Consider the following 27,231-nt stretch of genomic DNA (forward strand, 5'->3'; position numbering starts at 1 on the left):
TGCCGTATCGTGCCACGGTGTTATCGGCCCTTATTTTTTTGAACGTGAGGATGCTAGTGACATTAACATCCGCTCGATATGTTGAAATGCTTCAAACATTCTTTACACCGAGACTGTACGAGCTTAATCTTAACGTCGAAAACGTGTGGTTTCGGCAGGACGGAGCCACGTCACACACTGCTCAACAGTCGACGGCAGCAGTTCGTCAGTTGTTTGGAAGACGCATTATTTCACGTAACGGTGACATTGCACGGCCTGCGAGATCCCCTGATCTTAGTGTTTGCGACTTCTTCCTGTGGGGACATCTTAAAGGCAAGGTGTACCGTACACGTCCTGCAACAATCCATGAACTGAAGCAGAACATTGAAAACGAAATCACTGCCACTCCCCAAGATTTGCTACACCGCGCATTCCAGAGTTTGACGTTATTTCGAAATTTCCCGTTTCCCTGCACCACCCTCTATATGTGGCACAAAGAAAGGAGTCCGATTGCACTAGGGTGTGCCTGTGTCAGTGGAATGACAAGATATCCTATGTGAATAAACAGCACTCTAGTTGCCTTCAAAAATAATTTTTAACGCAACTAGTTTTTTATTTATTGATGTCAGCGTTCTTGAAAAACATTTGCTGAAAATGATGAACAAAAATCTAAATGGCAACATTGTCCTTTGCGGTCACCGGAGACGTGTGAAGGGAAATGTTGACGTATTCGGCCCTTGGCGCTGCCAACAGAAACTGCAATGTGTAACTGTACCACGCAGTTTTGACACTACAGATGTTAGCTCATAGGCGTTTGCAGAAATGGAAAAAAGAAACAGGGAAGTCGACATGAAGTCTTCCGGATAAATCCGATATGTGACGAACGATGGACCCATCGGACACTTTATATCGTGCCACTTACATGCAGTTTTACCACTGTTAGCAAAGGTAATTATCGCCAAACGTGAACCAGCTTCGTTTTCCTTTCAATTCTTGCTGTAAGGGGGATGAGCAGGCTGCTAGCTTGTTGATGTACACAATATATAATAGTAAATCAATACTTTAATACACAGCTCCAAAACCTGTAGTACATTTACAATGTGAAGCGGATATTTTTATAGGCGGGTGCGTGGATATTCTTCCTTCAGTATATCGATACACGTGTATTATTTTCGATACGTCGAGAGCCGTTAATGATATTTTGTTAAACGTCGATGTATCGAACTCCCGATATTTTTAAAAATATCACCAGTCCTACTTCAAAGCGTTCACCGTACATCTGAATTTATGCACTTTTTCGTTTTGTTGTAGGTTCGTTTTGAGAACATCAATACCCGTGATGATTTTTTTCGAGAAAAGAGGTATCTGCGTTTTTCATCTTAGTCAAGTCGCGCCTGACGTCGTTATTTTCGATCGGGAGTAGAGGTGAGCGCGGCAACATTTGCACGAAAAATTGTGGAGAATCTCTTGAATATTTGGTTTGGGAATCTCGCTACGTTGTGATTTGCGACTCACAACGGCCGCACATTCACTGTTTAGCACTGCCTGTTCAGAAGTGACTGGTTGGATGCACACTTACCGTTTGCTGTTGTTGGTTCAAGTTGCTACCGTATTTACTGCGCCGACGTCCCTTATACGCAAGGAATGAAATCGGGCTCTGAACTTTTTGGACGTATGGTGTACTGTACTTCAAAAACACTAAGTTGCTGTGTGAGTGGATGCCGAAGAACCTGTCTCTTTTCTCAAAGAGTGAGAGAATCATATACTACACGATTAATAGTATTACATAGTGACATTCCAGACAGTTCAGCGTATGACATCGTAGTCTTGTGGTGCAACAAATTGTCCTAATCGCTGAGGAGTTAGAGGTATTGATATTCAGGTGTTTCTTGAGTTCTGTGTTTGCAACAATTGCCATCGTGATTTTCGTGTATCTAATTTGTTTCTTTTTCTTTATTTGTATACAAATCCCAAGTAATTCCTTCTTCCTAACCTGTTTCTTCTTCCTCATTTGTTTCTTTACACTCGTATTGATATTCGTTCTCTCATGCGTATGCCCTGTCATCCGTTTCTTCCCCTCTTCACTTGTCGCTCTATTTCACAATTCTGAAGTATTTCTTCCTCACATCTGCGTCTTTCCCTACAAATCCTTGTTCTGCATTGTCTGTTTGTTCTATCCCAACTATTTCTTACACCTCTCTCTGTCCTCCAGCTGTATATCTTCCCCTGCCCTCTTCCTCCCCCTTTTTTCCTTCTGTGTCATTTGTTCCCTCTTCCTTACAATAAATATTTCTTCATCTTGTGTTCTCTCATACATTCATCCTCACCCCCCCCCCCCCCCCTCCTTGTACTCACACCATTTAGTTTCATCCAATCCATTTTCGCTACTCATCAGTTTCTTGTTTTCCTGCAACTGCTGTCTTGTCCCTTCCTCCTCTATTTTCACCAACATTTTCTTCTTCCTAATTTGTTTCATTCCACTTATCAACCTGCCCATTGTTCCTCACCTGTCTCTCTTGTATCATCTCTTTATCCAGTTGATGTAGATCTCATTTGTTTCTTCTTAGTTGTCTGTTTATCCTTCCTAATCTCCTTCTTCCACCTTATCTGTTTCTTCCATCTCACCTCTTTCTTGCAGGTCATGTGGTTTTTCTCCACCTTGGCTGTTCTCCAAACTCATATCTCTCTTCCATCTCACCTCATTCTTCCAGCTCATCTATTTCTTTTACCTCATCTCTTGCATCTCACCTGGTTATACCATCTTGTCTGGTTCATCCACTGTAGCTCTTCTCTTACATCTCATCCGTTCTTCCATGTCATCTAATTCTTGCACATCATCTTTCTTTTTCATCCCATCTCTCTTTTTTACCCCAGTTCCCTTTTCTACCTCATATCTATTTTCCACCTCATCTCTATTTTCCACCTCATCTCTATTTTGCACCTCATCTCTATTTTCCACCTCATCTGTCTTTTTCATCCTATGTCTCTTTTCCACCCCACCTGTCTTTTCACCCCATCTACCTTTTATCATGCCTCTCTTCATCCCATCTGTCTTTTCCATAGCTTCTCCCTTTCCAGCCCATCTGTCTTTTCCATCTCATTTGTCTTTCCCACCTCATCTCTCTTTGGCACCCCATCTCTCTTTTGCACCTGATCTCTCTTTTCCACCAGATGTCTCTTTTCCACCCGATTTCTCTTTTTCACCCCATCTGTCTTGTCTGTCCCATCTATATTTTATCATATCTGCCTTCCATCCCATCTGTCTTTTCCATAGCTTCTTCCTTTCCACCTCATCTGCCTTTTCCCCCTCACCTACCTTTTGCACCCTATCCCCCCCCCCCCATCTTTCTTTTACACCCCATCTCTTTCTTGCATCTCATCTCTTTCTTGCTACTCACCTGTTTCTTTCACCTCAGCTGTTTCTTGCACCTCCTCATCTATTTTGGCAACCTCATTTCTTTCTTATGCCTCATCTCTTTCATCCAGGGCATATGTTTCTTGCACCCCATCTGTTTCATTTGTATCTCTCTCCTCTTTTCCTTCATTGTGTTATTGTATCTCACCTGTTTTCTCTCAGGTATGATCTTCTTCAATTTCTTTTCTTTACTGCGTGTTCGTCATCTCCCTTCTTCTTCTTTTCTGTCTCCTCACTACCCCTGACAACAGCACCACCATATATTTCATATTCTTCCCCACAACCTCATCTGCCTCGGCTCTGCAGCAGTGACGCGTGACTCGGTGTGCCCGCAGGCCCGGCGCGAGAGGAGGGGGCGGCGGCCATGTGGTGGGTGAGCGCGGCGGGGTGGCTGCTGGCGGCGTGGGCGGCGCTGCTGTGGGCGGCGTGGGCGGCGCTGCGGCGCTACTCGTCGCTGCTGCACGGCACGTGGGCGGCGCTCGGCGTCCCCCACCCGCCTCCCGAGCCGCTGTTCGGCAACGTGCGGCCCGTGCTCACGTTCCGCGAGGCGGCCGCCGACGGCTACCGCCGGCTCTATCAGGCCTTCCCGCGGGCCAGCTACATCGGCATCTACCAGGCCCGCCACCCCACGCTCCTGGTCAGTACCTGCTGCACACTCTCTTCACATTCACCTGCGCTTGTTGTCCTCTATTGCGTCTTTTGGTATAAGCTAATTTGGGCATGATGCATTTTGATTAATGAAAAGATGCTCCCGTTGCTCGAGTCTGTTTGGAGGCAACCCGGTCAGGCTGAACGCCTTAGACACACTGTCCAGCGAGTGCAGGAAGGTAGACGTTCCCCGCTGTTTTGGGGCGGCATTATGTGGGGCCCACGTACGCCGCTGGCGCCGTGAATACACCAGAAGTTTCGGTCTTTGTATCCGGCCATTATCAAAGCGTATCTGAAACTGGCAAAGGTAATGGGCATAAAAATATTCTTATACGTAATAGGAGAAGCCAAGGGATACTTACACAGTAGAGGGGCGGAAAGAAAATATAGCTCACGTTTTGCTGTCCAGAAGGATCGTCAAATCATAAAAACTGGTCAGAGGTGAGTAGCACTCGCAAATGAGGGTTTCGTTCAAGCTTAATAACTCACGCTCCTGGTCAGTACCTGCTGCACACTCTCTTCACATTCACCTGTGCTTGTTGTCCTCTATTGGACTTGCGTCTTTTGGTATAAGCTAATTTGGGCATGATGCATTTTGAATAATGAAAAGATGCTCCCGTTGCTCGAGTCTGAACGCCTTAGACACACTGTCCAGCGAGTGCAGGAAGGTAGACGTTCCCCGCTGTTTTGGGGCGGCATTATGTGGGGCCCACGTACGCCGCTGGCGCCGTGAATACACCAGAAGTTTCGGTCTTTGTATCCGGCCATTATCAAAGCGTATCTGAAACTGGCAAAGGTAATGGGCATAAAAATATTCTTATACGTAATAGGAGAAGCCAAGGGATACTTACACAGTAGAGGGGCGGAAAGAAAATATAGCTCACGTTTTGCTGTCCAGAAGGATCGTCAAATCATAAAAACTGGTCAGAGGTGAGTAGCACTCGCAAATGAGGGTTTCGTTCAAGCTTAATAACTCACGCTCCTGGTCAGTACCTGCTGCACACTCTCTTCACATTCACCTGTGCTTGTTGTCCTCTATTGGACTTGCGTCTTTTGGTATAAGCTAATTTGGGCATGATGCATTTTGAATAATGAAAAGATGCTCCCGTTGCTCGAGTCTGAACGCCTTAGACACACTGTCCAGCGAGTGCAGGAAGGTAGACGTTCCCCGCTGTTTTGGGGCGGCATTATGTGGGGCCCACGTACGCCGCTGGCGCCGTGAATACACCAGAAGTTTCGGTCTTTGTATCCGGCCATTATCAAAGCGTATCTGAAACTGGCAAAGGTAATGGGCATAAAAATATTCTTATACGTAATAGGAGAAGCCAAGGGATACTTACACAGTAGAGGGGCGGAAAGAAAATATAGCTCACGTTTTGCTGTCCAGAAGGATCGTCAAATCATAAAAACTGGTCAGAGGTGAGTAGCACTCGCAAATGAGGGTTTCGTTCAAGCTTAATAACTCACGCTCCTGGTCAGTACCTGCTGCACACTCTCTTCACATTCACCTGTGCTTGTTGTCCTCTATTGGACTTGCGTCTTTTGGTATAAGCTAATTTGGGCATGATGCATTTTGAATAATGAAAAGATGCTCCCGTTGCTCGAGTCTGAACGCCTTAGACACACTGTCCAGCGAGTGCAGGAAGGTAGACGTTCCCCGCTGTTTTGGGGCGGCATTATGTGGGGCCCACGTACGCCGCTGGCGCCGTGAATACACCAGAAGTTTCGGTCTTTGTATCCGGCCATTATCAAAGCGTATCTGAAACTGGCAAAGGTAATGGGCATAAAAATATTCTTATACGTAATAGGAGAAGCCAAGGGATACTTACACAGTAGAGGGGCGGAAAGAAAATATAGCTCACGTTTTGCTGTCCAGAAGGATCGTCAAATCATAAAAACTGGTCAGAGGTGAGTAGCACTCGCAAATGAGGGTTTCGTTCAAGCTTAATAACTCACGCTCCTGGTCAGTACCTGCTGCACACTCTCTTCACATTCACCTGTGCTTGTTGTCCTCTATTGGACTTGCGTCTTTTGGTATAAGCTAATTTGGGCATGATGCATTTTGAATAATGAAAAGATGCTCCCGTTGCTCGAGTCTGAACGCCTTAGACACACTGTCCAGCGAGTGCAGGAAGGTAGACGTTCCCCGCTGTTTTGGGGCGGCATTATGTGGGGCCCACGTACGCCGCTGGCGCCGTGAATACACCAGAAGTTTCGGTCTTTGTATCCGGCCATTATCAAGCGCATCTGAAACTGGCAAAGGTAATGGGCATAAAAATATTCTTATACGTAATAGGAGAAGCCAAGGGATACTTACACAGTAGAGGGGCGGAAAGAAAATATAGCTCACGTTTTGCTGTCCAGAAGGATCGTCAAATCATAAAAACTGGTCAGAGGTGAGTAGCACTCGCAAATGAGGGTTTCGTTCAAGCTTAATAACTCACGCTCCTGGTCAGTACCTGCTGCACACTCTCTTCACATTCACCTGTGCTTGTTGTCCTCTATTGGACTTGCGTCTTTTGGTATAAGCTAATTTGGGCATGATGCATTTTGAATAATGAAAAGATGCTCCCGTTGCTCGAGTCTGAACGCCTTAGACACACTGTCCAGCGAGTGCAGGAAGGTAGACGTTCCCCGCTGTTTTGGGGCGGCATTATGTGGGGCCCACGTACGCCGCTGGCGCCGTGAATACACCAGAAGTTTCGGTCTTTGTATCCGGCCATTATCAAAGCGTATCTGAAACTGGCAAAGGTAATGGGCATAAAAATATTCTTATACGTAATAGGAGAAGCCAAGGGATACTTACACAGTAGAGGGGCGGAAAGAAAATATAGCTCACGTTTTGCTGTCCAGAAGGATCGTCAAATCATAAAAACTGGTCAGAGGTGAGTAGCACTCGCAAATGAGGGTTTCGTTCAAGCTTAATAACTCACGCTCCTGGTCAGTACCTGCTGCACACTCTCTTCACATTCACCTGTGCTTGTTGTCCTCTATTGGACTTGCGTCTTTTGGTATAAGCTAATTTGGGCATGATGCATTTTGAATAATGAAAAGATGCTCCCGTTGCTCGAGTCTGAACGCCTTAGACACACTGTCCAGCGAGTGCAGGAAGGTAGACGTTCCCCGCTGTTTTGGGGCGGCATTATGTGGGGCCCACGTACGCCGCTGGCGCCGTGAATACACCAGAAGTTTCGGTCTTTGTATCCGGCCATTATCAAGCGCATCTGAAACTGGCAAAGGTAATGGGCATAAAAATATTCTTATACGTAATAGGAGAAGCCAAGGGATACTTACACAGTAGAGGGGCGGAAAGAAAATATAGCTCACGTTTTGCTGTCCAGAAGGATCGTCAGATCATAAAAACTGGTCAGAGGTGAGTAGCACTCGCAAATGAGGGTTTCGTTCAAGCTTAATAACTCACGCTCCTGGTCAGTACCTGCTGCACACTCTCTGCACATTCACCTGCGCTTGTTGTCCTCTATTGGACTTGCGTCTTTTGGTATAAGCTAATTTGGGCATGATGCATTTTGATTAATGAAAAGATGCTCCCGTTGCTCGAGTCTGTTTGGAGGCAACCCGGTCAGGCTGAACGCCTTAGACACACTGTCCAGCGAGTGCAGGAAGGTAGACGTTCCCCGCTGTTTTGGGGCGGCATTATGTGGGGCCCACGTACGCCGCTGGCGCCGTGAATACACCAGAAGTTTCGGTCTTTGTATCCGGCCATTATCAAAGCGTATCTGAAACTGGCAAAGGTAATGGGCATAAAAATATTCTTATACGTAATAGGAGAAGCCAAGGGATACTTACACAGTAGAGGGGCGGAAAGAAAATATAGCTCACGTTTTGCTGTCCAGAAGGATCGTCAAATCATAAAAACTGGTCAGAGGTGAGTAGCACTCGCAAATGAGGGTTTCGTTCAAGCTTAATAACTCACGCTCCTGGTCAGTACCTGCTGCACACTCTCTTCACATTCACCTGTGCTTGTTGTCCTCTATTGGACTTGCGTCTTTTGGTATAAGCTAATTTGGGCATGATGCATTTTGAATAATGAAAAGATGCTCCCGTTGCTCGAGTCTGAACGCCTTAGACACACTGTCCAGCGAGTGCAGGAAGGTAGACGTTCCCCGCTGTTTTGGGGCGGCATTATGTGGGGCCCACGTACGCCGCTGGCGCCGTGAATACACCAGAAGTTTCGGTCTTTGTATCCGGCCATTATCAAGCGCATCTGAAACTGGCAAAGGTAATGGGCATAAAAATATTCTTATACGTAATACGAGAAGCCAAGGGATACTTACACAGTAGAGGGGCGGAAAGAAAATATAGCTCACGTTTTGCTGTCCAGAAGGATCGTCAGATCATAAAAACTGGTCAGAGGTGAGTAGCACTCGCAAATGAGGGTTTCGTTCAAGCTTAATAACTCACGCTCCTGGTCAGTACCTGCTGCACACTCTCTTCACATTCACCTGCGCTTGTTGTCCTCTATTGCGCCTTTTGGTATAAGCTAATTTGGGCATGATGCATTTTGATTAATGAAAAGATGCTCCCGTTGCTCGAGTCTGTTTGGAGGCAACCCGGTCAGGCTGAACGCCTTAGACACACTGTCCAGCGAGTGCAGGAAGGTAGACGTTCCCCGCTGTTTTGGGGCGGCATTATGTGGGGCCCACGTACGCCGCTGGCGCCGTGAATACACCAGAAGTTTCGGTCTTTGTATCCGGCCATTATCAAGCGCATCTGAAACTGGCAAAGGTAATGGGCATAAAAATATTCTTATACGTAATAGGAGAAGCCAAGGGATACTTACACAGTAGAGGGGCGGAAAGAAAATATAGCTCACGTTTTGCTGTCCAGAAGGATCGTCAAATCATAAAAACTGGTCAGAGGTGAGTAGCACTCGCAAATGAGGGTTTCGTTCAAGCTTAATAACTCACGCTCCTGGTCAGTACCTGCTGCACACTCTCTTCACATTCACCTGTGCTTGTTGTCCTCTATTGGACTTGCGTCTTTTGGTATAAGCTAATTTGGGCATGATGCATTTTGATTAATGAAAAGATGCTCCCGTTGCTCGAGTCTGTTTGGAGGCAACCCGGTCAGGCTGAACGCCTTAGACACACTGTCCAGCGAGTGCAGGAAGGTAGACGTTCCCCGCTGTTTTGGGGCGGCATTATGTGGGGCCCACGTACGCCGCTGGCGCCGTGAATACACCAGAAGTTTCGGTCTTTGTATCCGGCCATTATCAAGCGCATCTGAAACTGGCAAAGGTAATGGGCATAAAAATATTCTTATACGTAATAGGAGAAGCCAAGGGATACTTACACAGTAGAGGGGCGGAAAGAAAATATAGCTCACGTTTTGCTGTCCAGAAGGATCGTCAAATCATAAAAACTGGTCAGAGGTGAGTAGCACTCGCAGATGAGGGTTTCGTTCAAGCTTAATAACTCACGCTCCTGGTCAGTACCTGCTGCACACTCTCTTCACATTCACCTGTGCTTCTTGTCCTCTATTGGACTTGCGTCTTTTGGTATAAGCTAATTTGGGCATGATGCATTTTGATTAATGAAAAGATGCTCCCGTTGCTCGAGTCTGTTTGGAGGCAACCCGGTCAGGCTGAACGCCTTAGACACACTGTCCAGCGAGTGCAGGAAGGTAGACGTTCCCCGCTGTTTTGGGGCGGCATTATGTGGGGCCCACGTACGCCGCTGGCGCCGTGAATACACCAGAAGTTTCGGTCTTTGTATCCGGCCATTATCAAGCGCATCTGAAACTGGCAAAGGTAATGGGCATAAAAATATTCTTATACGTAATAGGAGAAGCCAAGGGATACTTACACAGTAGAGGGGCGGAAAGAAAATATAGCTCACGTTTTGCTGTCCAGAAGGATCGTCAAATCATAAAAACTGGTCAGAGGTGAGTAGCACTCGCAAATGAGGGTTTCGTTCAAGCTTAATAACTCACGCTCCTGGTCAGTACCTGCTGCACACTCTCTTCACATTCACCTGTGCTTGTTGTCCTCTATTGGACTTGCGTCTTTTGGTATAAGCTAATTTGGGCATGATGCATTTTGATTCATGAAAAGATGCTCCCGTTGCTCGAGTCTGTTTGGAGGCAACCCGGTCAGGCTGGACGCCTTAGACACACTGTCCAGCGAGTGCAGGAAGGTAGACGTTCCCCGCTGTTTTGGGGCGGCATTATGTGGGGCCCACGTACGCCGCTGGCGCCGTGAATACACCAGAAGTTTCGGTCTTTGTATCCGGCCATTATCAAGCGCATCTGAAACTGGCAAAGGTAATGGGCATAAAAATATTCTTATACGTAATAGGAGAAGCCAAGGGATACTTACACAGTAGAGGGGCGGAAAGAAAATATAGCTCACGTTTTGCTGTCCAGAAGGATCGTCAAATCATAAAAACTGGTCAGAGGTGAGTAGCACTCGCAAATGAGGGTTTCGTTCAAGCTTAATAACTCACGCTCCTGGTCAGTACCTGCTGCACACTCTCTTCACATTCACCTGCGCTTGTTGTCCTCTATTGCGCCTTTTGGTATAAGCTAATTTGGGCATGATGCATTTTGATTAATGAAAAGATGCTCCCGTTGCTCGAGTCTGTTTGGAGGCAACCCGGTCAGGCTGAACGCCTTAGACACACTGTCCAGCGAGTGCAGGAAGGTAGACGTTCCCCGCTGTTTTGGGGCGGCATTATGTGGGGCCCACGTACGCCGCTGGCGCCGTGAATACACCAGAAGTTTCGGTCTTTGTATCCGGCCATTATGAAGCGCATCTGAAACTGGCAAAGGTAATGGGCATAAAAATATTCTTATACGTAATACGAGAAGCCAAGGGATACTTACACAGTAGAGGGGCGGAAAGAAAATATAGCTCACGTTTTGCTGTCCAGAAGGATCGTCAAATCATAAAAACTGGTCAGAGGTGAGTAGCACTCGCAAATGAGGGTTTCGTTCAAGCTTAATAACTCACGCTCCTGGTCAGTACCTGCTGCACACTCTCTTCACATTCACCTGTGCTTGTTGTCCTCTATTGCGTCTTTTGGTATAAGCTAATTTGGGCATGATGCATTTTGATTCATGAAAAGATGCTCCCGTTGCTCGAGTCTGTTTGGAGGCAACCCGGTCAGGCTGAACGCCTTAGACACACTGTCCAGCGAGTGCAGGAAGGTAGACGTTCCCCGCTGTTTTGGGGCGGCATTATGTGGGGCCCACGTACGCCGCTGGCGCCGTGAATACACCAGAAGTTTCGGTCTTTGTATCCGGCCATTATCAAGCGCATCTGAAACTGGCAAAGGTAATGGGCATAAAAATATTCTTATACGTAATAGGAGAAGCCAAGGGATACTTACACAGTAGAGGGGCGGAAAGAAAATATAGCTCACGTTTTGCTGTCCAGAAGGATCGTCAGATCATAAAAACTGGTCAGAGGTGAGTAGCACTCGCAAATGAGGGTTTCGTTCAAGCTTAATAACGTATGTACATACAGTGCATCAATTACGAGAATCGAGAATATCGAATATTTTCGCCTGTTATCGAGTCTACTACTGGTGATATATCGACATCAGGAATCCCGAGACCTTCGACAATGTTTTCACTTCAGTATAAATCATCACGTTGTATGGCCATGATGCAGCAACTGTCAAAAAAAGTCTTGCATCATCCCAGTTCCCAGAACAACTGAAGATAGACGTTACTGTGGATACTGTATCACAGACGCAGTCCCATTGACTGTTCAGAGATGTCACTAAACCCGCCCAAAGATGTAAACAACCAGGCACGAGTAGCGCCTACTAGACGGAGGGGGTCCGACAGCTGATCAGCTCCAGTCATTCCACCAGGAAGGAGTTACACGGCTCGTCTTGTCTGTAGTTCAACCGTGCCTAGACGGTCAATACCGCGGTTCGATCGCGTCCACATTGTTACTTTGTGCCAGGTAGGGCTCTCTGCAAGGGAAGTGTCCAGGCGTGTCGGAGTGAACCAAAGCGATGTTGTTCCGACATGGAGGAGATACAGAGAGACAGGATCTGTCGACGACATGCCTCTCTCAGGCCGCCCGAGGGCTACTACTGCAGTGGATGACCGCTACCTACGGAGGAACCCTGACAGCAACGCCACCATGTTGAATAATGCTTTTCGTGCAGCCACAGGACGTCGTGTTACGACTCAAGCTGTGCGCAATAGGCTGCATGATGCGTAACTTCACTCCCGACGTCCATGGCGAGGTCCATCTCTGCAACCACGACACCAACGGCTTACATCAAGCGAGGCGTCGTTTGGCATTTACCGGCGTGGTGTGTGGCTTATGAGCAGCCGCTCGACCGTGAAATCCAAGTTTTCTCACCTCCCACCTAACTGTCATAGTAATTGCAGTGGATCCTGATGCATTTTGGAATTCCTGTGTGATGGCCTGGATAGATGTCTGACTATTACACATTACGACCCTCTTCAACTGTCGGCGGTCTCTGTAAGTCAACAGACGAGGTCGGCCTGTACGCTTTGGTGCTGTACGTGTCCCTTCACGTTTCCACTTCACTGTCACATCGGAAACAGGAACCTAGGGATGTTTATGCGTGTCGAATTCTCGCGTACAGACGTATGACACAAGTGATACTCAATCAACTAATCAAGTTCAAAGTCCGTGAGTTCCGCGGGGCGCCCCATTCTGCTCTCTCATGATGTCCAATGACTACTGAGGTCGCTGATATGGAGTACCTGGCAGTAGTTGGCAATACAATGCACCTAATATAAAAAACGTACCGCATGTTTTTGTGGGTGTCCGGATACTCTTATTCACACATTGTATATAGGAAAAGCAGCGGTTCTGTCGCACTTCCCTGCTGCACTCCTGCCGATACCCTTGTCGCCATCGAGGACAACATACTTACTGGCTTCTGTTAGCTAAGGTCTGGGAACCCCTCACATATTTGTGTACTTATTCCATATGCTCGTACCTTCGTTAACAATCTTGCAGTGAGGGACAATGTAAAATGCTTTCCGAAAATTTAGAAATATGGAATTTGCCTGTTGCTTTCAGTGGTTTTAAAACGAGTTTTGACAATATCTGAGCGTAGGAGTGCGTAGAACGGGTCTGGAGATACACGAGTTCGTATCAAACTCAGTTTTTTCCACCAGTGGACATTACGCGTTTTGAAGTTGCTCTCTTTAGATAGAAACTAAGTTTTCAACAAACGTTAGAATAGAGATGGGAGGTAAATTTTGTTACATATTTAATCCTACAACTTTTTATATCATTCGAAATATTAAATCAAGTAGACATTTTTTTGGTAACGTTTTTATATATCCGCGTCTCATTTGCCGACACTTTAGCCCAAACCACACCAAAAATGGCCCGTTTTCGAGACATCTTTAATATGGTGTAACACTGAAACCCCATATTTTCGAAATATGCAAGTATAAATGCGAAAACCACCGAATGCGACATGTTAGTTTCACAAGTACTAAAGTCAGCATGGTGGCAACCCTGTTTGCTTCTGTTAGCCAATCACATTACGGGACACGTGATATAGTCAGCATATGACAGCACAGGTTTGGAGTTGTAGTTAGGTTGGGAAATAATAGAACATCTAAAATTGCTCTCAGTAAAGTGAGTAGGAATCATGTTTTATAACCCTGTTGTCTGACATATCTGACTGTCTTTTCTAACAGCAATTTAAACTGTACTGTAAGGTCCCTATATTGTACCTCTTTCCTTTAAGTGCGCCTATAATTTTTAGTATAGGTTTTATATAAACATAATTTGCGGAAGTTCGCCTCCCAATACAAATGCGCTCCAGGCATATACCATACACGTAGCTTAATAAAAATCACATCAATATTGCCAGGTACAAAACGGTGTAACAGAGAGAGATGATGTAATCACCTACGGAGCTATATTGTGGCAACAGTCATAACGATAATATCCTGTTCTGACCTGATTTGACGACGAAATGCTTTTAAGTATTTCGATAGAAATTAATTTCATTTTTTAACGAAAGCTGTTATCTCACTGTTATTGATCAAGGATATTACTTACATTCAGATTGCAATCAGTCAGACTTTAATGTAATGACCTTCAGATATTACGCAAGACTGTTTGAAACTATTTCCTACGCTTATCTTTTCGGCCGAAGGCCGAAAATAATTAATGTTTTCAAGTTAAACGTAATGGCTGCCTCTGCGCCATTACGACAAATGAAAAGCAGATGTTCAAAAGAATCTCCCTACCAGTTTCTTATGTTATTATTTTCTCAATTATTTCACATGGAGGGAGATGAAATGGAGGTACAGATAATTACGTTTAATACATACTGGGTGTTTGGACTTGTTGGGCTTGTAGAGGGGAGTGAGCACATAATATTTTCAAAAGGAATCTGTGTCGGAAACGTACCGGTTCTCTTCTATGACGGTTTCAGTTCAGATATTTAACTCGTATCAGCAGACCTTTCTCTGTCTCTACAGGAGTTTTGCATATTAAACTTCGCGTAAGACCTTACAAGAAGTAGTTCATAGGAGTTAAATCCGGCAATCCTTTCTAATAACTTAATATCTGTATTGCGTCACGCGTAATTAAATTCCTCAAGCAGAAGTGAATGAGTTATCTGAATTGAAACCGTTGTGAACGGAAACGGTATGATTCCGGACGTGGGTTTCTATCCGAAATATTATGTACTCAATCCCCTCTACAAGTCGTAAAAGCGTGTAATTTCAGAACACACCGTATATAGTGAAAAGATACATATATTCACCGCTACGTCCGTAGCTTTTCGTTTCTAGAAAATAAGTAAAAACATTCTTCTTTAATATCAGACATGTAGTTCATAATCAAGGAGTTTCTATAATATGGGGATCTTTGGACTATTACAATCTGCTGGTGTTTCTCCTCTTTCCGCGTTTTCACATTTGCTTACAACTGTGGGTAATAGGTGTTTTTAGATTAACATGTAGTTTTTCTTTTACACTTTGTTCATGAGACGGACTTCTATCAGAATTTTTCCAGGTTGCGGTACATCCTAAGCTATGCGCAATCAGCCATGTTTATTGCTCACCACACATTGCATGTTGTACCACCATACAGCGAGACCTTCAGAGGTGGTGGTACAGATTGCTGTACACACCGCTACCTCTAATACGTCGTCTTGCACGTAGTTTATGTATCAGCCGATAGAGGACAGTATTGGATAGGGGACTGATTTAGTTTCGATTGTGCCCACTAGAGTGCACTAAAGTAATAGAATGTTTTTCATAAACTGTTCTAGTGTTTTCATAAAGTGTTATGTATTTTTATGTATGTAAAATGTGGGAAAAGTGTTTTAGCAGTATGAATGATGCGTGCGTGTGGTTTAAGGTTAATATGGAGATAATTGTTTAACGAGTTATGTAGTAGGATATAGTGTGGGAACATTTCGAAGTATGGATATTAACAAAGGGCATTTTTGTGGAATAGATTTCTAAAGTAAGTATATGGTAAAGGGAAAGTTAATTCAGGTATAAATAACAATAGTAAATAATTTTATGCATAAACAAAACTTCAGCATATTAGATAACTACGTCGGTAAAAAATGCAGTCGTTAGTTTTACTATTTCGCGATTGGTTGATGAAAAGCACGGACTGACACGGGAGAATGTTGTTTTGCTATTGGCTGTTGAGTAAACTGACCAATGGTAAAACAATATTCTTCGCGCGCCTTGCTCTGCTGGCAGAGAAGACTTAGAGTATTCTAGAGAAAGGGAGAGATCGGACGTGTGTAGTTGTAGTTCCGATGGAAATGATAAGTTGCCGGATCGTGCAGTGTTTCATACATCAAAAGTGTGGTAAAGTGACGGCATAACTATCCCAATGGGCGTGTAGAAATTTCAGAATTTTTAAGTGAATTTTGTGACGAGAAAAGATATGTATTCCGCGTGGCGTATTGAGCAGGTGGGTGGCTAAAAACTGTGACTGCATTTGGTACCGACAGACTTAATATTTGCCAAGTATTATCAATAAAAAACGATCAGTATTTTTGTAGCTATTACGTTTTGGGGAAATGGAACACCATAAACTTGATAACGTGAGTTAAAGGGATTGTGAGTGACTGTGTTAAGACTAGCACGGGCTTGGCAGTGATACTTGTTCACCTAAGTTTCAAAATATAGTAATTTAGGACAAAATTTCCAACCTTTCATTTCGTGTTTCTCCCGAATTAGTGACTTTAATTGCAGCCTGGTTCACGTCGAAGTACAGTAGGTTTCACTCGGCTTCCCTACTGATGATCTGCTGAGGCAATGTTCACAGGTAGGTGCAGGTTCGTCGTAAAGGGACGGAAAGAACAGCACCGCCGCACAACGATTATAGTGTTCAGTTCTTTAGTTTACACATATGGTCTTATATCACGGAGAATAATGTCTTTTTTCTATTATCAGAAACGATAAATTGTCTTTAAAGTTATTTCGTCACTTTGTCCGTATCACAATTAGGCATTAAAGTTCACACAACATTACGCATGTATAGTTCTTTTGTCGTTATTTATGTTGTTCATGTCAAATAAACTCCTGGAAATTGAAATACGAACACCGTGAATTCATTGTCCCAGGAAGGGGAAACTCTATTGACACATTCCTGGGGTCAGATACATCACATGATCACACTGACAGAACCACAGGCACATAGACACAGGCAACAGAGCATGCACAATGTCGGCACTAGTACACTGTATATCCACCTTTCGCAGCAATGCAGGCTGCTATTCTCCCATGGAGACGATCGTAGAGATGCTGGATGTAGTCCTGTGGAACGGCTTGCCACGCCATTTCTACCTGGCGCCTCAGTTGGACCAGCGTTCGTGCTGGACGTGCAGACCGCGTGAGACGACGCTTCATCCAGTCCCAAACATGCTCAATGGGGGACAGATCCGGAGATCTTGCTGGCCTGGGTAGTTGACTTACACCTTCCAGAGCACATTGGGTCGCACGGGATACATGCGGACGTGCATTGTCCTGTTGGAAAAGTTCCCTTGCCGGTCTAGGAATGGTAGAACGATGGGTTCGATGACGGTTTGGATGTACCGTGCACTATTCAGTGTCCCCTCGACGATCACCAGAGGAGTACGGCCAGTGTTGGAGATCGCTCCCCACACCATGATACCGGGTGTTGGCCCTGTGTACCTCGGTCGTATGCAGTCCTGATTGTGGCGCTCACCTGCACGGCGCCAAACACGCATACGACCATCATTGGCACCGAGGCAGAAGCGACTCTCATCGCTGAAGACGACACGTCTCCATTCGTCCCTCCATTCACGCCTGTCGCGACACTACTGGAGGCGGGCTGCACGATGTTGGGGCGTGAGCGGAAGACGGCCTAACGGTGTGCGGGACCGTAGCCCAGCTTCATGGAGACGGTTGCGAATGGTCCTCGCCGATACCCCAGGAGCAACAGTGTCCCTAATTTGCTGGAAAGTGGCGGTGCGGTCCCCTACGGCACTGCGTAGGATCCTACGGTCTTGGCGTGCATCCGTGCGTCGCTGCGGTCCGGTCCCAGGTCGACGGGCACGTGCACCTTCCGCCGACCACTGGCGACAACATCGATGTACTGTGGAGACCTCACGCCCCACGTGTTGAGCAATTCGGCGGTACGTCCACCCGGCCTCCCGCATGCCCACTATACGCCCTCGCTCAAAGTCCGTCAACTGCACATACGGTTCACGTCCACGCTGTCGCGGCATGCTACCAGTGTTAAAGACTGCGACGGAGCTCCGTATGCCACGGCAAACTGGCTGACACTGACGGCGGCGGTGCACAAATGCTGCGCAGCTAGCGTCATTCGACGGCCAACACCGCGGTTCCTGGTGTGTCCGCTGTGCCGTGCGTGTGATCATTGCTTGTACAGCCCTCTCGCAGTGTCCGGAGCAAGTATGGTGGGTCTGACACACCGGTGTCAATGTGTTCTTTTTTCCATTTCCAGGAGTGTATATGGAAAGGGACACTATAGACTCTCGGGGTCAACTATAGCGATGTTGTTCGGACATGGAGGAGATACAGAGAGACAGGAACTGTCGATGACATGCCTCGCTCAGGCCGCCCGAGGGCTACTACTGCAGTGGATGGCCGCTACCTACGGATTACGGCTCGGAGGAACCCTGACAGCAACGCCACCATGTTGAATAATGCTTTTCGTGCAGCCACAGAACGTCGTGTTACGACTCAAACTCTGCGCAATTGGCTGCAAGATGCGTAACTTCACTGCCGACGTCCATGGCTATTCCACCTTTGTAACCCTGACACCATGCAGTGCTTTACCAGATGGTCCCAACAACATGCCAAATGGACCACTCAGGATTGGCATGACATTCTCTTCACCGATGAGTGTCGCATTTGCCTTCAAACAGACAATCGTCGGAGACGTGTTTGGAGGCAACCCGGTCAGGCTCAACGCCTTAGACACACTGTCCAGCGAGTGCAGCAAAGCGGAGGTTCCCTGCTGTTTTGGGGTGGAATTATGTGGGGCCTACGTACGCCGCTGGTGGTCACGAAAGGCGCTGTATCGGCTGTACGATATGCGAATAACATCCCGCGACCGATAGTGCAACCTTATCGGCAGCATATTGGCGAGTCATTCGTCTTCGTGGACGACAATTCGTGCCCACATCGTGCACATCTTGTGAATGACTTCCTTCGGGATAACGACATCGCTCGACTACAGTGGCCAGCATGTTCTCCAGACATGAACCCTATCGAACATGCGTGTGATAGACTGAAAAGGGCTCTTTTTGGACGACGTGACCCACCACCCATTTAGAGGAATCTACGCCGAGTCGCCGTTGAGGAGCGGGACAATCTGGACCAACAGTGCCGTGATGAACTTGTGTATAGTATGCCACGACGAATACAGGCATGCATCAGTGCAAGACGACGTATTAGAGGTACCGGTGTGTGCAGCAATCTGGACCACCACCTCTGAAGGTCTCGCTGTATGGTGGTACAACATGCTATGTGTGGTGAGCAATAAACATGGCGGAAATGTGTTTATATTGATATCTATTCCAGTTTTCTGTACAGGTCCCGTACATTTAGAAACCCACAGATGTCGTGTACTTGTATGAAGGTACATTGAGATCCGACCGTGACTTATGGGTGCTTCACCTTTTCAGCAGGCAGTGGTCGCGCACTTTGCATTCTTACTGTGTGCTGAGCTTTATCGTGTTGTACTGTACGTTTGTCTGGTGCGGTGCCGCGCGGGATTAGCCGAGCGGTGTGAGGCGCTGCAGTCATTGGCTGTGCCAGGGTGCCTACGACCCGGGAAATCCGGGAAAAACCAGGAAATTTTTTCATCCGGGAGAAAACCGGGGAAAACACGGGAATGTTTTTGAGTTCCGGGAATTTTTCATTGTTTTAGTTTTCAGTTAAATTTTTGTGATTTTGACTAGTAAGAACGAGTACTCCAACAGAAAAATTTATTGCATCCCTCTTCTGCAGAATAATACTGCAGCAACAAAACATGAACGACAGGAAAAAACGAAATGCGCCATATACAACAACAAAACACAGTGCTCATAAAAGCGTCTGCCGACAGCAAAGTGTGTCAAAGGCTTCCATCGTAGCTGCGCAAGTGCAGTGACGCCTGTTATCTGCTGCTCTGTGGCAACGGCTGAAACGCACCTTTGTAATAGGTCAGGGGAAAATTTTTGCGAATATTGCTTTGAAAAGCGTTACTTTCAAAGTAAATTTTCTTTTATGTATGATAAACTTTGTGGGAGAGTATAAGACGAATTTCTTAAATCGCAGAGCGTTTGACTCTCATTTAAAAATCTTCTCTTTGGGGACGACTATATGAAGAATTTCGAGCCCAGAAGATCAGACATTTATGTCGATATTAACAAATTTTACCGGCACATTCATGTGATGTATGACGCGCAAAAAATATCAACAATATATGTGGAAGCTTAGCTTCTTTTGCAGCTTATCGATCTTAGAGACCAATATTATATGTGATAGCTTTTCTTTTCTTGTAGCAACAATTGTACATTAATTTAAACGATTAACTTTTCTTATTTATGTGTTCGCGCTGCTTAAGAGTGATCTTGCTATTGGCTGACTGCACCACGTGTGAAATGCTGTCATCAGCTGGGGAGATAAGGTGACATGAGCTGTGACTGGCTTACAACAGCGAATCGCAATCTCGATTTCAATGCTTCGGAAAGTGACATGCGGTGTTTGGTGGAATTCGAATTTATACCTTCGTAACACGGAAATATGCAGTGTATATGTTGCTGCACATCAAAGATCTTTCCAAAACGTGTTTTTTTCCGCTGAGGTTCATTTTCTAAAGTGCTCAGGAAATACTACGCTCGTGTATAAAAGCATAAACCATAAAAGGAAAAATTAGCAAACAGAGCAGGTCTCAAAATTTCAGCTGAAAAAACAAAATTCATGACAAATATAAAAAATGCACCAAAATACATAGAAACACAAATATGTAAAATAGAGCGAGTAAATAAATTTAAATATCTTGGAGAAACTATACAAGAGAATGGACTAGAAAAACCTACAATAGATGCAAGAATTAACCAAATGGAAAGAGCATATGGTTTGACCAAAAATATTTACAACAAGAAATGTACATCTAGAAAAACCAAACTAAAACACTACACCACAGTGGTATGACCAGAATGTTTATATGGATCTGAATGCCTAACGATGAACTATAAGATGGACAAAGTAGAGGTATTGGAGAGAAGGATTATTAGAAAAATAATGGGTTCAATAAAAACTGCACATGGTTGGAAAGTAAGAAGTAATGAGGAGATATACAAAAATATAGTGAAAATATCTGAAGTAATAGCCAAACGAAGATCAACCTTTTTAGGACATCTCTACCGAATGTATGGAAGTAGACTAGCAAAACAAATACTCCTATATTTCTGGAAGAAGAAATCGACAATAGAATGGATTACAGAAGTAAGAAAAGATCTTGAAAGAAACAACATCAAAGAATCAGAAATAGCAGAAAGAAACCGTTTTAAAAACAAAATACTAAATTTGGAAGGCTTTCAGAGCGGAAGAAATAAAAAAATCGGCAAAAACATGTACAGAAGAAAGGAAGAGACTTCATGGGGAGAAAATGAGGGAATACTGGAAAAATAGGAAACAGCAACAAAGGAAGAGGAGGAACTGAAGTTGTTAACGTTACCCTAGTTGGTCAATACGAGTGTAAAATAAAAAAAAAAGTTTGATAAGTGACGAGGAAAAGTATACTGTCACTTAACACGGAAAAGGCGTATTTTCACCCGGGAGAAAGTGTATGTTCAACCGGGAAATCAGGGAAAAACCCGGGAATTATTTTTCAAAAAATGGTTCAAATGGCTCTGAGCACTATGGGACTCAACATGTGTGGTCATCAGTCCCCTAGAACTTAGAACTACTTAAACCTAACTAACCTAAGGACATCACACACATCCAAGGCCGAGGCAGGATTCGAACCGGCGACCGTAGCGGTCTACATCTACATGACTACTCTGCAATTCACATTTAAGTGCTTGGCAGAGGGTTCATCGAACCACAATCACACTATCTCCCGAATAGCGCGCGGGAAGAACGAACACCTAAACCTTTCTGTTCGAGCTCTGATTTCTCTTATTTTATTTTGATGATCATTCCTACCTATGTAGGTTGGGCTCAACTAAATTTTTTTTGCATCCGGAAGAGAAAGTTGGTGACTGAAATTTCGTAAAAAGGTCTCGCCGCGACGAAAAACGTCTATGCTGTAATGACTTCCATCCCAACTCGTGTATCATATCTGCCACACTCTCTCCCCTATAACGTGATAATACAAAACGAGCTGCCCTTTTTTGCACCCTTTCGATGTCCTGCGTCAATCCCACCTGGTAAGGATCCCACACCGCACAGCAATATTCTAACAGAGGACGAACGAGTGTAGTGTAAGCTGTCTCTTTAGTGGACTTGTTGCATCTTCTAAGTGTCCTGCCAATGAAACGCAACCTTTGGCTCACCTTCCCAACAATATTATCTATGTGGTCCTTCCAACTGAAGTTGTTCGTAATTTTAACACCCAGGTACTTAGTTGAATTGACAGCCTTGAGAATTGTACTATTTATCGAGTAATCGAATTCCAACGGATTTCTTTTGGAACTCGTGTGGATCACCTAACACTTTTCGTTATTTCGCGTCAACTGCCACCTGACACACCATACAGCAATCTTTTCTAGATCGCTTTGCAAGTGATACTGGTCTTCGGATGACCTTACTAGACGGTAAATTACAGCATCATCTGCGAACAACCTAAGAGAACTGCTCAGATTGTCACCCAGGTCATTTATATAGATCAGGAACAGCAGAGGTCCGAGGACGCTTCCCTGGGGAACACCTGATATCACTTCAGTTTTACTGGATGATTTGCCGTCTATTACTACGAACAGCGACCTTCCTGACAGGAAATCACGAATCCAGTCGCACAACTGAGACGATACCCCATAGCCCCGCAGCTTGATTAGAATTCGCTTGTGAGGAACGGTGTCAAAAGCTTTCCGGAAATCTAGGAAATCTAGAAATACGGAATCAACTTGAGATCCCCTGTCGATAGCGGCCATTACTTCGTGCAAATAAAGAGCTAGCTGCATTGCACGAGAAAGACGTTTTCTGAAACAATGCTGATTACGTATCAATAGATCGTTCCCTTCGAGGTGATTCATAATGTTTGAATACAGTATATGCTCCATAACCCTACTGCAAACCGACGTCAATGATATACGTCTGTAGTTAGATGGATTACTCCTACTACCCTTCTTAAACACTGGTGCGACCTGCGCAATTTTCCAGTCTGCATGTACGGATCTATCGGTGAGCGAGCGGTTGTATATGATTGCTAAGTAGGGAGCTATTGTATCAGCGTAATCTGACAGGAACCTAATCAGTATACAATCTGGACCTGAAGACTTGCCCGTATCAAGCGAATAAAGAGCTGGCTGCGTTGCAGTCCCACAGCTCCGGACTGGAGTGCCAGAACCGCACGGCCATTCCGGCCGGCAATTATTTTTCCTTGTCGATGTAGACATCCTGTGTGCGGCTGGTCCCGGCGGAGGTTCGAGTCCTCCCTCGGGCATGGGTGTGTGTGTGTTCGTCCTTAGGTTGTGGGGACTGATGACCTTAGCAGTGAAGTGCCTTAAGATTGGACACAGGTCCGAACAATTTTTTTTCTCCTTCTCCAGGTGCGGGACCCGGCGCTGGCGCGCCGGCTGCTGGGCCCCGACTTCGTGAGCTTCTCGTCGCGCGGCGTGCCCTGGGACGCGCGCGGCGACCCGCTCGCCGCCCACCTGCTCACCATGGACGGGCCCGCGTGGGCGGCGCTGCGCCGCAAGCTGGCGCCGCCCTTCTCGCCGGGCCGCGTGGCCGCCGCCGCCCCCGCCGTGGCCCACTGCGCCGCCGCCCTCGCCGCCGCCCTGCGCCGCCAGGCTCTGGAGTCCGGCGCCGGGTCGGCGGACCTGGAGGCCAGGGAGCTGGCCGCCCACTACGCCACCGACGTCATCGGCCGCGTCGCCTTCGCACTCGACTTCGGCTCCCTGCGGGGGCGGGGCGCCGCCGACGCCGACGCCGACGTCGACTCCTCGCAGCGCTTCGGCGTCATGGCGCGGCGCGTCATCCGGCCGACGCCCTCGGCCGTGCTCAGGTCTGTCCCGGGAAGCTGCGCCCCACACCGTCAATCTCACTGCTCGATGGATTACTCCTACTACCCTTCTTAAACACTGCTCAATACGTCTACATACAGGCTGTTTCAAGAACGACCGGTACATCTGAAACGGCAATACAAACTAAACGAGCAGCGATAGCAATACACCGTTTGCTGCAATATGCTTGGGACAACACTACATTTTCAGGCGGACAAACTTTCGAAATTACAGTAGTATGTTAACAACAGATGGCGCTGCGGTCAGGGAAACTCTATACTACGATATTTTCCACATATCCACCGTGCGTAGCAATAATATGGCGTAGTCTCTGAATGAAATTACCCTAAACCTTTGACAACGTGTCTGGCGGAATGGCTTCACATGCAGATGAGACGTACTGCTTCAGCTGTTCAATTGTTGTTGTTTGGGAGTGTGGAAACCTTCTCATACAGACGTATGACACAAGTGACACCCAGTCACCTGACCACGTTCGAAGTCCGTGAGTTCCGCGGAGCGCCCCATTCTGCTCTCTCACGATGTCTAATGACTGCTGAGGTCGCTGATATGGAGTCCCTGGCAGTAGGTGGCAGCACAATGCAGCTAACACGAAAAACGTATGTAAGTCAACACATGCCAAACAGGTGGATATTGCCCTAAACGACACATGTAGGATTATAATAGGCTGTCTGAAGTCAGCACCAGTCAAACGGCTCTATTACCTTGCAGGAATTGCACTACCTCCTGTTCGAAGAGAAACAGCAGCAAACAGGGAAAGAGCGAAACCGGAGCAGGAAAAAACGCATCCCATGCATGGGCAACAACTCTATCCACGACGACTACGGTCGAGGAAAACTTTCCTCAGAACATCATACAGGGTGTTTCAAAAATGACCGGTATATTTGAAACGGCAATACAAACTAAACGAGCAGCGATAGCAATACACCGTTTGCTGCAATATGCTTGGGACAACAGTACATTTTCAGGCGGACAAACTTTCGAATTTACAGTAGTTACAATTGTCAACAACAGATGGCGCTGCGGTCTGGGAAACTCTACAGTCCGATACTTTCCACATATCCACCATGCATAGCAATAATATGGTTAGTCTCTGAATGAAAGTACCCGAAACCGTTGACAACGTGTCTGGCGGAATGCCTTCACATGCACATGACATGTACTGCTTCAACTGTTCCATTGTTTCTGGATTCTGGCGGTACACCTGGTCCTTCAAGTGTCCCCACAGAAAGAAGTCACAGGGGTTCATGTCTGGCCGCCTCCTGTATGTTTCGGATAGCCCGAAGCAATCACTCGATCATCGAAATATTCATTCAGGAAATTAAAGACGTCGGCCGTGCGATGTGGCCAGGCACCATCTTGCATAAACCACGATGTGTTCGCAGTGTCGTCTAAGGCAGTTTGTACCGGCACAAATTGACGAAGAATGTCCAGATAGCGTGATGCAGTAATCGTTTCGGATCTGGAAAATGGGCCAATGATTCCTTTGGAAGAAATGGCGGCCCAGACCAGTACTTTTTGAGGATGCAGGGACGATGGGACTGCAACATGGGGCTTTTCGGTTCCCCATGTGCGCCAGTTCTGTTTATTGACGAAGCCGTCCAGGTAAAAATAAGCTTCGTCAGTAAACCAAATGCTGCCCACATGCATATCGCCGTCATCAATCCTGTGCACTATATCGTTAGCGAATGTTTCTCGTGCAGCAATGGTAGCGGCGCTGAGTGGTTGCCGCATTTGGATTTTGTATGGATAGAGGTGTAAACTCTGGCGCATGAGACGATACGTGGACGTTGGCGTCATTTGGACCGCAGCTGCAACATGGCGAACGGAAACCCGAGGCCGCTGTCGGATCACCTGCTGCACTAGCTGCGCGTTGCCCTCTGTGGTTGCCGTACGCGGTCGCCCTACCTTTCCGGCACGTTCATCCGTCACGTTCCCAGTCCGTTGAAATTTTTCAAACAGATCCTTTATTGTATCGCTTTTCGGTCCTTTGGTTACATTAAACCTCCGATGGAAACTTGGTCTTGTTGCAACAACACTGTGTTCTAGGCGGTGGAATTCCAACACCAGAAAAATCCTCTGTTCTAAGGAATAAACCATGTTGTCCACAGAACACTTGCACGTTGTGAACAGCACACGCTTACAGCAGAAAGACGACGTACAGAATGGCCCACTCACAGACTGCGTTGTCTTCTATATCTTTCCCATCACTTGCAGCGCCATCTGTTGTTGATAATTGTAACTACTGTAATTTCGAAAGTTTGTCCTCCTGAAAATGTACTGTTGTCCCAAGCATATTGCAACAAACGGTGTATTTCTATCGCTGCCCGTTTAGTTTTTATTGCCGTTTCAAATATACCGGTCACTTTTGAAACACCCTGTACATACTCCGCAATCCACCATACGGTGTATGGCGAAAAATGACTGCCTATATCTTCAAATGCGAACATTTTTACGTTAGCCATTACCGTGACTGCTACTGACATTAAATAAACAACAAGTTTACTGTTGCCAGTAACTGTTTTATTTATTTCCAGACGCGTTTCGAAGGTTTAAACCGCCATCATCGGGTGGGTTTACATCAGTTAGTGTTACATTTGTGTGTGTGTTGTGTTACGATTTTTGGAACAACTTGTGGCACTGCCTCCAGTGGTCGCAGGTTCCTTTCACTGTCGTAACACATCACATGTATACTACCACATTGGTAAACAAATATGGCATATCTGCAGCTAAATTTATATGTATACATGTTATATAAGTGGAATCCCAGCCCACTTTTACAGTGTTTTATGTCCTCCCTAAATCCTCATGATGGCGGCTTTAGTTTCGCCGCTATCGGTAATCATGGAATAAAAAGAATTCCTGTGATCTTGGCTACCACTTTCTTGATTTACACTACGGGCCATTAAACTTCCTACATCAAGAAGAAATGAAGATGATACACGGGTATTCATTGGACAAATATATTATACTAGAACTGACATGTGATTACATTTTCACGCTATTTGCGTGCATAGATCCTGAGAAATCAGTACCCAGAACAACCACCTCTGGCTATGGTTGCGTCCATTCGGAGTCATCAAAAATGGTTCAAATGCGACTCAACATCTCAAGTCGTCAGTCCCCTAGAACTTAGAACTAGTTAAACCTAACTAACCTGAGGACAGCACACACATCCATGCCCGAGGCAGGAGTCGGACCGTAGGAGCAGCGCGGTTACGGACTGAAGCGCCTAGAACCGCTTTCGTGAAAAATACCGCCGACATTTTTGGGTAGAATATCGATATACCTGTGTATTGATATTATACAGGGTGTTACAAAAAGGTACGGCCAAACTTTCAGGAAACATTCCTCACACATAAAGAAAGAAAATACACTCCTGGAAATGGAAAAAAGAACACATTGACACCGGTGTGTCAGACCCACCATACTTGCTCCGGACACTGCGAGAGGGCTGTACAAGCAATGATCACACGCACGGCACAGCGGACACACCAGGAACCGCGGTGTTGGCCG

The 27,231-nt window shown here is 46.0% G+C and overlaps 1 protein-coding gene across 1 annotated transcript in view; it reads left to right on the plus strand.

Annotated features, from left to right (window-relative positions):
- LOC126295112 (probable cytochrome P450 6a14) overlaps positions 1 to 27,231 on the plus strand; it is a 368,581-nt gene that overhangs the window by 281,257 nt on the left and 60,093 nt on the right. The window contains exons 3-4 of the mRNA XM_049987370.1: positions 3,730 to 4,031; positions 23,242 to 23,699. Coding sequence (XP_049843327.1) covers positions 3,759 to 4,031; positions 23,242 to 23,699 — 731 coding nt within the window. The 5' untranslated portion in view covers positions 3,730 to 3,758. The remainder of the gene's footprint in view (positions 1 to 3,729; positions 4,032 to 23,241; positions 23,700 to 27,231) is intronic.

Source organism: Schistocerca gregaria, chromosome 11 (assembly GCF_023897955.1).
Source record: "Schistocerca gregaria isolate iqSchGreg1 chromosome 11, iqSchGreg1.2, whole genome shotgun sequence".
NCBI classification, from domain to species: Eukaryota; Metazoa; Arthropoda; class Insecta; order Orthoptera; family Acrididae; genus Schistocerca; species Schistocerca gregaria.